The sequence below is a fragment of the Triturus cristatus genome, chromosome 4_2 (genome assembly GCF_964204655.1).
Source record: "Triturus cristatus chromosome 4_2, aTriCri1.1, whole genome shotgun sequence".
Lineage (NCBI taxonomy): Eukaryota > Metazoa > Chordata > Amphibia > Caudata > Salamandridae > Triturus > Triturus cristatus.
Window position 1 is genome coordinate 82,759,060 of NC_140586.1, and position 14,457 is coordinate 82,773,516.

At 47.2% G+C, this 14,457-nt stretch overlaps 2 protein-coding genes across 4 annotated transcripts in view; one reads left to right on the forward strand and one right to left on the reverse strand.

Moving 5' to 3' along the window:
* The window catches only part of ANGPTL8 (angiopoietin like 8), a 132,521-nt gene extending 123,174 nt beyond the window's left edge, over positions 1–9,347 (reverse strand). The window contains exon 1 of the mRNA XM_085600643.1: positions 9,180–9,347. Within this exon, the coding sequence (XP_085456769.1) occupies positions 9,180–9,332 (153 nt within the window). The 5' untranslated portion in view covers positions 9,333–9,347. The remainder of the gene's footprint in view (positions 1–9,179) is intronic.
* The window catches only part of DOCK6 (dedicator of cytokinesis 6), a 409,103-nt gene that overhangs the window by 226,101 nt on the left and 168,545 nt on the right, over positions 1–14,457 (forward strand). For all 3 annotated transcript variants that reach the window (XM_085600639.1, XM_085600641.1, XM_085600640.1), the window contains 2 exons: positions 2,365–2,547; positions 8,701–8,827. In XM_085600639.1, coding sequence (XP_085456765.1) covers positions 2,365–2,547; positions 8,701–8,827 — 310 coding nt within the window. The remainder of the gene's footprint in view (positions 1–2,364; positions 2,548–8,700; positions 8,828–14,457) is intronic.

Consider the following 14,457-nt stretch of genomic DNA (forward strand, 5'->3'; position numbering starts at 1 on the left):
GAGAGGATTATAGTCATTTCAAGGTAGTCCATGAAGAGTATGGCTAGGTTGGGAGCAAAGACAGCCCCCATTGATGTACCTTTAACCTGTTGATAGTATTCATTGTCAAAGGTAAAGAAATTCCTAGTGAGGCAGAGTTCAAGCAGAGTATGAAAAGGGTAGGAACAGTGTGAGGGCGAGGTCTGGAGTCGAGTACCTGTTGGATAACAGTCAATGCCATGATCTGTGGGATGTTTGTGTACAAGGATTTGACATCCATTGTACAAAGAATGTCAGACATTGTATGAAAAGTGTCGTGTTCAACTAAATTGATCATTGCCATGCTGTCTCTTACATAGCATTCTGTTTTGGGTACAAAATCCATTATGAAGTCGTCCACATATTGGCCGAGTGGTTCGAGTATGGACCTGCAGCCAGATGCTATGGGACGTCCTGGGGGGTTAGTGAGATTTTTGTGGATTTTCGGGAGTGTGTATATCACCGGAGTGCGGGGTGACTTTACATTCAGAAATAGAAATTCTTTCTTATTTAAGAAGCCTTCTGATTTGGCTTCGGTGGTAATCTGAAGAATCAGGTGCTGCAGTTCCCTAGTGGGATTGGTGGGCAATCTGCAGTAATGGTCTGTGTTCGATAGTTGGTGCAAAATTTCTGATTTGTACAGTTCCTTTTCTTGCAAGACTATTCCACCACCCTTGTCTGCGGATTTAATAATCAGGCATTCGTTCTTTTTTAAGGTCTCAATGGCTTTTTTCTCTTCAAGGGATATGTTGTAGAGAATAAAACGTCTTTTATTCTCAAGTAATGATAGATCTTTAAGTACTATTTTTTCAAATGTAACTATTTCTCCTGGGACCATATTGGCTGAAGGGAAAAAGGTCGATGGCGGACGAAATGGTGCGTTGGAGGTGGTAATGGGTGATGGGTTCAGAAGAAAATAGGCATGTAGCCGTATGCGTTGGAAAAATCTCAGTAATTCAGCCTGGAGTTCTAGAAAATTGGGGTGAATGGTGGGGACAAAAGACAAACCTTTGCTGAGGAGAGATAATTCAGAATCTGCTAGAGTGTGCTTAGAAAGGTTAAACATGGGTATGATTTGTGAGTGTATGGAATCATTATTGCAGTTGTTCACCATTGATAACATTTCTGGCGTGTCTGGCGGTCGCCTGGGGGATTGTACCATCGTTGTCGTTGCTTCACGCGACCACGTTTTGGGGGTTCATTTTGGCTCCTGTCTAAAAAAAGTAGGATTGGGGGTGGGGTTAGAAGTACTAGGGCCTTTGCCGAGATCTGAGTTATCAGATGAATCTATGGATGTGTCAGAGAATCCTACCAAATTGTTGCGTCTATTAAAACGTCCCCAGGGTCTGGTATTGTGAGGATTACTATATGTGCGATTGATATAGAAGTCTTTTTACAAATAGCTGGGGGTCGCGTAACTAGTTCAAATCGCGCATTGTGATGATGTTTATTAAAGCTTTGACTCGCAAATTTTCTTTCACGCCATTTGTGATGCCATCTGGTGTTGGCGATTTTCATGTGTGCGACTTTTGAGGTGATGCATACCTCTTCACTGCTTGACACGGAGGACTCTGGCAACCTTCTTACTTACAGTCTTGACTCCCTCCCAGGTTGCTATTCTAAAAAATATATGAAAAAATTAAAAAGGTGATCCTGCACAAGCACTGGGATCATTTACTGTTTATGGACTTAGAGAGAATAGTCATTACAGTGAACTGAGATTACAGGTAAGTAACTTTTTCTTGTGTTGTCATCTGTAGATCCCTGAGAGCTTACGTTCTAGTCGTTGACTAGTGCAGGGTCACAGTGTGTCATCTATGTGGTCCAGTTCGCATTTTTTAGTCTGGAGCATTTTGGAACGAGAGCTCATCAGTTTTGAGTGGCACATAAAAATCAGAAAGGAATAAAGACCTTCAAAGGCAGTTTTCACAGACAATTCCTGCATTACTGAAAACTGGCTTCTTATCTTCAAGCTGAAAAGATTCTCTGCTTCTTAACAATATTATCCAGTTATGGTTACCACACACTCTCATTTTGGTAGGCAAAATGTGTTTCAGCTTGAACACTAGTCCACTACATGACATGAGAATGCAAATCGTGATCAATGTGAAGCTGTTGAATCACTGTTACAGGTAAGTGCGTTCATTGATTCTAAAATATCCTGAAGGCATAATAGTAATAAAGATAGGGTAATAAGAACAGTCCATGAAAGGCAACTTGGTTCAGCACATTGAAAGGTGTGTGTTCTGCAGTGGATTTGGGTGCTATTGCTCATGCTCCCATTATGCATCTTCCCAAGCATCCTCTCATCCACCTGTGGCTTTCTCTCTATCTTCCTTTACCCAGCCTCCACGGCAGAGCAGTAGTCTGTCCGCAGAGTCAAGCCGCAACTTGCTAATCTGCCTGCTCTGGGTGTTAAAGAATGCAGAAGAGGACGTGCTGGAAAAATGGTTCACAGACCTTTCCACTCTGCATGTCAGCCGGCTGCTGGACCTGCTGTACCTCTGTGTCTCCTGCTTTGAGTACAAGGTAAGGGAATAAGAAAAAGCCTTTTATATTAACATTAATCGAGAATAGCTGATGAATTTGTACAAAGAAAATGCTAGAATTAGCACTTTGCGTGCGTTGGCAAAGCTGTGCGCAGATGGTCGTCATAGTAGGTGAAGGTAGTTTTAAGCTGCCAGAGTATGCCACAGCCCGAGTAGACAGTCGCTCATTTTCCCCCATATGTAAGAAGTCAGCATGTTTTGGAAAGAGCAGTCAAACGTAAGCACTCAGGAAAAAGACACTTCGACCATATTACTTAGGTGACATAGTAGAGCCATGGATTGACAAAGCCTCCAAGCTCATCTCCATTAAAGTTTATGGCTTGTGATATGGATTGCTGAAGGCCATCCCTTGAAACTTTGGGTTTAGCCTGTTTGGGGACAGTTGTGCTTTCGGTGGCACCTGTCCATCTTAATCCTTTTTGCCACCCTATGATGAAGAATGTGAGAACTAGGATACCCTTGGTGATGCTCAGACCAAAGGGAACATCCGAGACCACATGAATGTCGATTGTTATGTAAGTGGAAGTTGCTTGTTGCATTTTATGTGTCCAAAGGTTTACTTGGGAGAACAGAGTCTGGTCATGAGAGAGAGAGAGAGATAGAGAGAGAGAGAGAGAGAGAGAATTTGTGTGTGTGTGTGTCTGTGCTGTGTGTGTATTTGTGCGTGTGTCTATGCTGTGTGTGTCTCTTGCCTACACCCAAGACTGTTGTTACTGACTGATATAGGCTAAATGTGCCCTGGACTGCCCTCTCCGTGCATGCACCTCGCCATGTGACAAAATAAATGTCTCTCTTTTGACTCTCTGATATTATTTGTGCATAACTCTGATGGTCTGAGCTCCTTCTTTGTCCTTGCATCTGTCAGACCATTTTTACCATCTTCCAGGAGTCATCTTTACATTGCTTTGTGAGGTAGAGGTGAGCTGACAGGACTTGTGTCTAGGCATGATTGTGCTAGATGTTGCAGCCCTGATTTGAGCTGAAGCCTGTTTGTTAGTTAGGACATTATTGCATCCAGGTTAGTATGATATCAGTGGGATGAAGAAGCGTACTTTTTACACTAACTCCCCACAATAAAAGTTTCCAGGGAATGACCACACTCTGGACCAATCCTGGGGCAGACAAGGCTTTGTGCATCACTGTAGGAAAGCGCCCCTTTTTGACATTGTCACTCCTACTTTTTGCCTTGTATCTGATGCAATTTTGACAGAAGTGCACTCTGTTCCTGCTATCCAGGTCCCCAGTACCAGATCTCTTTCACTAAAACTGTACAATTGTCCCCCAATTGCCAATACCTTTAGCACCCTACTAAATGGTACCCCTGGTACCTAGGGCAATGAGGCTTAAGAGGGTCCCGAAGGGCTGCAGCATGTATTGTGTCAGCCTAGGGGGACCCTCACCACACTCATGCAAACTCCACGGCAGGCTGGGTGACATGGTGCAGAGAAAAGTGAGGACACAACATAGGACTCCTCCTGTGTGCCATGCCTGCAGACACTGCATGTAAAATAAATAAGTCGCCCCTACAGCAGGCCTTACAGCCTTAAGGCTGGGAGCATTATACTACACTTGTGGCTATATCTGCATGAACAGATATGCCCCTGTACTGTCTAAGTCGATTCTTAGATATTACAAGTGAACAAGGAAGCCATTTGTGAGTACATGTGCTGGGCATTGTTGTTTACCAGTTCCCCAGCTTCATGATGGCTTAACTGAAACTAGAGATGTTTGGTATCCAGCATCTCATATTAATAAACTCACACTGATTCCAGTGATGTATTTAGTAATACATGCACCCAGAGAAAACCTACTGACTACTAGTGTGCTGGCTGACTGGTGTAGACAAGCCTAACACAACAGACAGGTTTCTTAGCCCCTGCAGGTGAGAGCTCACGATCTCTGAGGGCAGAAACAATGCCTGCGTCACCTCCTCCAAGCAGGATGGCAAAGTGATCAGCATATTAAGGCAGGAAGCTTCAAAGGCCTCTGCCACCTTTAACAGGCGACCTAAAGCTTCCCCAGACAGGGGAAATGCCACCCCCTGCCAGGACCCATTTGGCACCAGGACAGGTGGGAAAGTTAGCTAGTCAGGAGGCGTGTTCCCCACTCAGGGTAGTTTCACCACTAAGGTGGACTACCTGATTTGAACATGAATATTGGAATTACACCAACTTAGTTTTGACGGAATTAGGCTCTCTGGGTCAGGGTTATGCACACTTCCCACAGCAAGTGGCCATATAGAGGGTGTAGACACCCTAAAAGTAAGTAGCCCATTTGCTACTACCTGTCACTCCCCTTAACGCCCCTAAATTAAGTATTTAATTGGCACCCCTGGCACCAGGAACTTAGATTGGATGGATCCAGAAGAAGAGGACAAAGAAGAGCCACGATAACTGAAGACTTGATGTGGACTTTTGCTGCCAACCCCTGCATGCCTGCGCCAGTCTCGACAATCGTGACCAGCGACTCGTCCTGCAGCTGAACAGCTTGCGAAGGGAGACTGCCAGCCCCTTCGAAAATTGCCAGCAATCACCCTTGGAGTAGAGGAGCCACTCCCCTGAAGTCCTCTGACACCTGGTTTACAAAGTTGCCGCTCCCCTGCCAGCCCGGCGCAGCAGCCTCCCAGGAAGAGGACCATGTGCTCCATGTGTTTCCTGAAGGTCAGATCTGCCTCCCCCGACAAAGTGAGAGAACACCAGGTTCAACCGGAGTCACACAAAACCAGTACCCGGGTACCGGACCCCTTGCAGAAAACCGAGCCTGTGAGAGTCCAATCTGGACTCCCACTGCACTGAAACCGAGCAGCCTTAGAGGGACGTCAGCACCGCAGGGGCCCACCTTTAGAGTGGTCCAGCTGTCCTGATTTTGCACCCTCCACCGGCGAGACCGACAAACGCAACTCCCAAGGACGCACAGAACCCAGCCAACCTTTCCACTCTGCACCCAGTGCCCCAGCCCATGTACCCACAAACCAGCTGTGCACTCTTGTCCCCAAGACCCTTGTGACCTGAGTCCCCTTTTGGGAGCTCTGCGACGTGTCCCCCTCTGCAGATTGTTTCTAGGTGGCCCCCCTTCTTTTCAACGACGTAGCATGCACAGCTACCAACCCAACCAGCACCTCTGCAAACAGATGCTTGAGGTCAGGTAACTGCTGGCGGTATTTTACACTGTGCCCTCCTGCTGCCCTAAGACCGAAAGAGGTCCACACAAACAGACCGTAAATAACTGTGTGCAACATATGCCTTTTCTTCCATAGGGAGGCATTCCTGCGTAAAGACGCATTTAAGTGAACTGTTTGCTTACTTGTGAAAATTCACATTTAAAAAAATAGTTACCTAATATAAAAACACAAGTTATTTTTCAGTCTCGCCTAGCGAACGCAGCGCATGCGTTGCTACGCCTTGGCGAGACTTTATTGTCGTCGGTCTTGTGCGCGAAGGGAGACAAACCATGTGCGCACCCGGACAGGCAATGTGCGCGCGCATGGCGTCTCCTCACACGCTCCCACCGCGCGCTTGATTTACCTTTCAGTACATGTGCGCGCCCACATTGCTGCTTCTCGCGTGCTCACACGCTCCCATCGCGCGCTTCATTTGGCTTTTAGTTACTTTTTCTCTGCCCCACGCGCACGCTTGATTTTCGCGCGCTTGATTTGGCTTTTGGCTCTTAGTTATTGTTTCTCTGCCCCACTCGCACGCTTAATTTACAGGGACTGACTGCAAAACATAAGGATATCACTTTTTCCTCATGGTCTTAACTCGCGGTGCTTATCCTCTGCCACGCGCTCTCTTATGCCACGTATACTCATGTTGTAGCTTCGCCTTTCACTGTACCCCGCAGTCTATGCTACCACTTAACCTCATGTTTTTCACTGCCCATGCCTGCCCCTGCAATAATAGTGTAAACTAATGTCCCGTGCAACGTGTATATCAAGTAAAACTCGCTGGTGACCAAGTCAGTAAGACCCTGTGCCTTACCAGCTTTGGGGAATCTTGTACCTGATGTAAAAAGAGAGGGTCCGTTTCATCAGATTTAAGATTTTATACAGAGCAACTACGCATTGTTGTGACTCCTGCAAGGCCCGACCACTTGTCAGCTGTCTGCATGACTCAAACTCTTTCTAAGAATCTGACATCTCCAGTGTCAGAGATGCTTCCAAGAACGATGCAAGCATGTACGGCGCTCCAGGCAAAATTGCATTTTCCAGCTGGAGCGCTCTTAGTGCCCTGGAAAAAAGGGATAGATTTTGAACTTTTTTCAGTAATTTCGTGCCACCAGTAGTTTTCACTTTATGCTGGTTGTTTTTCCTCGTCTTAAGGAAGCTACGGACCTGGAACAGTACACAGACTCTACCCCAGCCCTACCGACTTTCACAGGCACACTCTACACTTTACCTACAGACCCCTCTCCCAAGCCCTTGGGGCAGGAAATGTGGACCCAGTGCACCAATGTGAAGGACACTCTGTCCTCCATATGGAAACACCTGGACCAGAGACTACATGTTGGTCTTTTAAAAGCTCTGTCCAGCCCTGGCCGGCAGTCTGTCTGAGGCTGGAAAAAACATGTGACCTCTGCACTGGCACCGTATTTTTTCCTGAAATGTGCTAAAGCCGGTTAACAGGCAGCACTGGTCTAAGAGCAGAGTTTTTCACTGCCCATGCCGGCCCCTGTGCTGCGCACTCTGTCGTAGCACTTATCCTTATATACTAAACTCACCGTGTTTGTTCTTCTGTCCCGCACACTGGCCTGCCACATACACATATTCACGCGCTCTACCTTTGTTTCCGCCTGTTTGTTTACTCCCTTCATGTACTATATACCAACTAACTCAAAACACCAATAAACAACACAAATATACTAATCCAATAACTCTAACTCAACCTAATGCGAGACCTGCTGCATTGCAAATGCTTGTTCTAATTTGTTCTTGGTTTTATTCTCGAGTGTGTCTCTCATTTATTGCCTCTGTGAGTACAACAAATGCTTAGCACTGCCTCTTGATAAAGCCTAAACTGCTCACCAACACTACCACAAAAGAAAGCATTTAGTGTTAACATTTTTGCCTTTGTAAACAATAAGGGCTGCCTGGACTATTTACACTGTGTACCCCTTTTTGGTCCACTGTATAAAGATCCAGCTTCCTACAGTCACTCATTGCTATAACTGACTCCTGCCCCAAGTGCCTGAATGGAGGACCAGCCTGCCAGCCAGTCTGGAGCTGTGCGTGCCTGTGATTAGATACAATACTTCAATTCTTGCTTGTTTGAAGTAAAATGCAAGTGCAGAATTAGGCGCCACCATGACACGTCTGATCCCCTTGTGAAAAAAAAGCCACTATATTCTCCACTGCTGTAATTGCAGGGAGCGAACACTCCACATTTAGTTACAGATTGTGTTTGTCTCTATTATAGTCTATCTGTGCCCAAACTTAAAGATACAGATCATTCCCAGCTATAATACCCAGGAAGTTCTTTATTGAGAACTGCTCTGCTCACCTAAGAAAGGTAGTTTGGGAAAATAGCTTCAGGAGTTCTAGGAAAGATGGGCTAACAAGACTCAGCGAGAAGTCCTGCCCTGTAGATTTGGGAGTAGGAGCTGGTGGTGGTGAGGCTTACAGCCTCAGCAAAGTGCTTATCTGTGGTCAGATTGGCAAAACAGTGTTAAGATTTCAGGAATGGTATGTTAGCGGTGGACGTGTGTGGTGCTTTGTGGGACATCTCTTCTATAAAGCAAATAGGGAAGCATGTCCGTCCCAGGGAATAGGGGAGGGATATTCCCTATGCATGTGATTGTCTGCTGCCACTGCCAGTCAGGTATAACTGTCTCCCCCTCCACACATTGAGATGGCCTGCCAAATAGCTGAAGCCTAAAAGCCTTTATGTAGCTCGATGGCCACTGCAGAGGTCTAAGCAGAGCTTTTAGATCACTGGTTCCAATCCCACAGGAGCGAACCCAGTCTTCCATCTTTCTGGGGTTTATAAAATGCATGCCTTTGAATGACATAATAGTTGGCATTTTGTTCGAACATTTAGATGTTTGAGATTACGACCTATTAAAGGGGCAAGTTGTTAATTTTATCATTTTTACCTTTACTTCCCTCTTCTTCTTGCGGTGCATCTCTGTCCCACTACAGGGTAAGAAGACCTTTGAGCGCATTAACAGTCTGACCTTCAAAAAGTCCTTGGACATGAAGGCCCGACTGGAGGAAGCAATCCTGGGCACGATTGGAGCGAGACAAGAGATGGTGCGGCGCAGCCGAGGTGAGTGCGCATGATGGATTAATGTATATTAGAGTGCTTAGTGCTCTGTCTCAGTGATGTCTGACAGTGTCTTTTTTTCTGTCATTCACCCTGTCTTTCTCCCCTCTATTCGCTTTGTCTAGTGCAAAAGGCCAAGTCAACATTAATTCTGTACTTCCCAACCCTTAAACCCTTTGAATTAAAGCTGGAAATTCACAAACACTACTTGGGCTCTCTGGCATGTTACATTACCAATCAACAGTGCCCTTCCGTGGCCACTGAGGATCATAGTTCAATAAGAATACAGTGCCATCTCTGAGAAGAAAAATTGCAAAAACTGACCGCTTTCTACAAGATTTAAGTCATACATTACCTTGTACCCCGAAGAGCCAGGGGAGTGTGTGACAATGGAAGGGATGTTGTATGGTTCATGCAGGAGACTCTGGCAGGGAGCGTGGCTAAGCCAGCAATGGAGTCGGACGTGCTCGCGAAGAGCTCCGTCGCAAGCTCCCTTCCCTGGCCACATAGCTCCGATAACAGACATCCGTAGGGGGCCGTCAACTCCCACAAACAACCCGGGAGCTGGCCCGGTGCTTTGGTGATGTGAGAAGCAGCAACGGACGTGAGAAACAAACCGTGGCGAAACCCTCTGACTCTGAAGCCGTCCAGCGGGTCTCCATTACCTCGGGAGACGCTGGCTACGCTGCGCCGGGGACTGGCTCCGCCCACTGGGGCCGGACCCGTGGCGCAGTTCCTAATGGGTGCGCTGACTGCTTTTGCCGTGGCCGGGACAGGCTGGTGCTGCACCATTGCCGTCGGTGGTGATCGTCTGTGGAGTGGCGCTGTTACACCCCCCCCCCCCCTAGTCCCGGCCTGACGTCCCTGTTGCTCACAGCCTTGAGGCCGCGCTGCACTGGTGGAGTGCACTTTCTCCCCTCCTGCTGTGACCTGCTCAGCCAGACCATCGGTGCAGCTGAGCAACGCTGCGGTGACTGGCTCCTGCGGAATAGAAATCAGGTGCCGGGTGCATAGTGAGCGCGGCACCTGGAGGCGGTGATCGTTGGCGGCACTGGCAGCGGCGCACTGTAGCCGAACCGGACCATACACTGAGGACCCCACTAGTGCGCCGCCTTACACCCTACAAGACCCCATCTGCCCCAGCTACCGTCAGCCCTGGGCCGTGCTGCGCTGGGGACTCACCCCACATCGTGCCATCTGAGACCCATTTTGCACGACCGTGGAGGAGGCGTGGGGGACAGTGGTTAGCACATACGGCCGTGCAGTGTGGGAGCACCAGAGAAGGAACACACGGGGTGCCTGGTGGACACTGACACACCGCCCCACATCCTATGGGATCCTGCCTGCAGGGAGTGTGCTGCACGACTGGAAAACCCATGTGGCGTTTGATGGTGTCAACTCTCACTTGCACGCTCCACCCACCAGGCCGACGCTACCACTCTCATAAGTGACTGTACATGCAAAACAGTGGTGGTGCCCTACCTGCCGCCTGATCCCCTGTGAGAACGCCCAGTGGCCCATGTCACGTGGGGAACGCACGAGGACCACTGTTAGGGGCACATCAGCCCCACCCCTGCAAACCCGAGCCCATGCAGACAGAATGGCAGGTGCAGAAGCGACTGACCCGATGTCTCACAAGTTGAATTCTCAATCCTCGGATTGATAAATATAAACCCGCCCCTAATGATCCCACCTACATTAAGGGACAACTTCCCTTAGACTCCTTGGTAGTCACCAATGCTAGAAAGCGTGCCAACTCTCAGACCTCCGGTGATGCTCCACCTCCAGACAAAGAGTCCAAATTACTGGACGCTTCGGGCAAATGAGTTGCCGCTCAGGCATCTAATCACTGGAGAAGAGCTAATGCGCAGGCATTACTTGCCAGGTACGATAGAGCTCATTACGACGAGCTTGAAACCCTAATGCAGCATTTGCCTGACCAATATAAAGCCAAAGCTAATGATTTGATCCAGGAGGGCAAATTAATAACAATTGCATCAATTAAGTGTGCCCTCGATGCAGCAGACACCGCATCTAGATCCATCAACAATAGTGTGTTACTAAGGAGACTTGCCTGGCTGCGCATATCTCGGTTCAAAAAAGAAGTGCAGACTACTATCCTCAATCATCCGTTCAATCACGAACAACTTTTTGGCCCAGTTGTGGATACAGCTTTAGAAAAAATGAAAAAGGACACGGGGTCTGCTAAATCCATGGGGGCATTACAGTCTCCATCTACACGCGGCTCCTTTCTACGCTCTTTTTATAGAGGAACATCCAAAAACATCAGAACAGACACTGCTTCTTTCGCCTATAAAAGCCCCACACAAACATCCCCCAACTAGGGATATTTTAAAGGTGGGTACAGGCGAAATAACAACAAAGGTAGAGGCCGAGGTAACAACAACACCCGCTCCTCTCCCACTAATAAACAGTGACTTCCCTCCACTCCCTCCAGACCATTGCACTCCGGTCGGAGAGAGACTCTCACAGTTCCTACCTGTCTGGAATTCCATCACTACAGACAAGTGGTTAAGACAAATTATCCAGTATGGTTACTGCCCGGAACTTACTGCAACTCCCCCACACATACCGCCCAAACAACGTCCCATGTCCACGGAACATTTGACGCTCCTAAAACAGGAAGGTCTCTCACTGCTTCAAAAGCATGCAATAGAACTAGTTCCCTTACAGCATCAGGGAGCAGGAGTTTACTTCCGGTATTTCCTCAGCCCCAAAAAAGACAGTACTCTAAGACCAATACTGGACCTCAGACCTCTCAATCTTTACATACAGTCAGATCCTTTTCACATGATCACTCTTCAACAAGTCCTTCCACTGCTTTAACAAGGCGACTTCCTTGCCACACTAGACCTCAAGGACGCCTACTTCCATATTCCCATACACCCTGCTCACAGGAAATATCTGTGGTTCACAGTGGACGGCCAAAACTATCAGTTCAAAGTTCTGCCATTCGCGGTGACCACGGCACCCAGAGTGTTCACAGAGTGCCTTGCGGTAGTAGCAGCACACTTGCGAAGGCAGCAAATCCATGTATTTCCACACCTCGACGACTGGCTGATAAAAGCCAAGTCATACAACCAATTTGTTCACCACACTTATCAAACCATTCAGCTGCTACACAGCTTGGGGTTCACAGTGAATTACACCAAGTCACACCTTCAACCCTCTTACCTACATCAGTACCTAGGAGCCACAATAGACACTTCCAAAACTATAGCATACCCCAATCCAGCCAGGATAGCCAGTATGCAAACCCTCATCACCAAATTTCAGCCCCAACACACTCTTCCAGCCTGAGTGTTTATGCAACTCACAGGAATGATGGCCTCTTGCATTTTCGTTGTACCTCACGCAAGACTTCAAATGCGCCCATTACAGGAAAGCTTAGCACGTCAGTGGAACCAGGCTCAAGGTCAACTTACAGATCTGGTGTTGGTGGACAGCCGCACACATCGCTCTCTACAGTGGTGGAACACACAAAACCTTTCCAACGGGCGGCCGTTCCTATAGCCAGTTACACAGATAGTGCTAACAACGGACGCATCACTCACAGGCTGGGGAGCCCATCTCCTAAACCACACAATTCAGGGCAAGTGGACCACTCAACAAAAACAGCTCCACATCAACCACCTAGAATTACTAGCAATATTTCTAGCACTAAACTCATTCCAAGTACATCTCCTCCACAAAACTGTCCTAGTCCGCACCGACAATATGACAGCAATGTTTTACGTACAAAAACAAGGAGGAACACACTTGTTGCAGCTGTCTCAACTGGCGCAAAGCATATGGAGATGGGCCATGCCACAAAACATATATCTTCTGGCAGAACATCTTACAGGAGTGAACAATCAGATTGCGGATCTGTTGAGTCGTCGGACTCAGCAGATACACGAATGGGAACTTCATCCCCAAGTTCTGCAACCCTTTTTCCACATGTAGGGCCACCCAGACATAGATCTGTTCGCCACACACGCAAACGCAAAATGCCCAACCTTCGCCGCCAGGTACCCACACCCGTTGTCCAAAGGCAATGCGATATCGATGAACTGGTCAGACAGATTTGCGTACGCTTTTCTGCCACTCACACTCATTGCGCTAGTAGTAGGCAAGCTCAAACAGCAGTCTCTCAAGATGATCCTGGTTGCTCCCACATGGGCACGGCAACCATGGGTCACAACACTACTCGAACTCTCAGTAGTTCCACCCAAAAACTACATCTCTCCCCAACGCTGCTCACGCAGAACCATGAAGAGGTAAGACAGACAGGTACAGCACAACTGAATCTAGCAATCCTGGCTCTTGAAATCCTAGAGTTCGGTTACCTCAACCTTCCACCCTACTGTATGAATATTATTAAAGAAGCCAGATGTCCCACTACAAGTGGAAAGATTTGTAATTTACTGCAATAACAACACAATTGACCCACTAGATGCTTCAATTCAAAACATCATTGGCTATTTGCTGCATTTACAAAGATGCAATCTGGCATACTCATCTATAAGACTACATCTGGCTGCCCTTGCCGCCTACCTACAAAACAGACAACATTTGTCATTGTTTAGAGTACCTGCTATCAAAGCCTTTATGGAAGGCCTTAAAATGATAATCCCACCAAGACTGCCACCCTCTCCAGTGTGGAACCTAAATATTGTTCTTACGAGACTCATGTGTCCCTCATTTGAGCCATTACACAAATGTGAATTACAATTCCTTACATGGAAAGTAGCTTTCCTTGTCGCAATCACCTCTCTCAGGAGAGTAAGTGAGATCCAGGCTTTAATCATACAAGAGCCCTTCTTACAAATACATTGGAACAAGGTGGTTCTTAGGACAAATCCAAAATTCCTTCCCAAAGTAATCTCTGCTTTCCATCTTAATCAATCAGTAGATTTACCAGTATTTTTCCAAAACCCTGATTTCGTAGCAGAAAGAGCTCTTCACACGCTCGACATCTAAAGAGCTTTGCTTTACTACATAGATAGGACTAAAGCCTTCAGAAAAACGAACCAACTGTTTGTAGCTTTCTCTCCACCTCATAAGGGCAACCCCATCTCCAAAGCTGGAATTGCAAGGTGGATAGTCAAATCCATTCAAATATGCTACCAAAAATCAAAACGTACATTAACAATTCCCCCGAGGGCGCATTCAACTCGCAAACTAGGGACTTCCATTGCATTCTTAGAGAACATTCCCCTAGAAGACATTTGTAAGGTAAGACGTGGTCTACTACACACACCTTCACCAAACACTATTGTGTAGATGTGCAAGCGAAGCAACAAGCTTCTGTGGGCCAGGCTGTTCTTAAGACGCTTTTTCAAATTACTGTAACTGATACAGGCGACCACCGCTAGGAGAGACACTGCTGGACAGTCTATGCAACAAAGTGTGAATTCTGCAGCTCATATGCCTCGAACGGAAAATGCTACTTACCAGTATGCATCTGTTCTTGGCATGTAGAGCTGCAGAGATTCACACGCCCAATCACCTCCCCGGAACCTGTATCTGTTTCAGTATTATCATACTTAGATACATTCATATGGACATCTTTTCTCTTTCTTACAAACTCCATCATTTCCCATCATGGTGAAAAACAATCTGAGGATGGA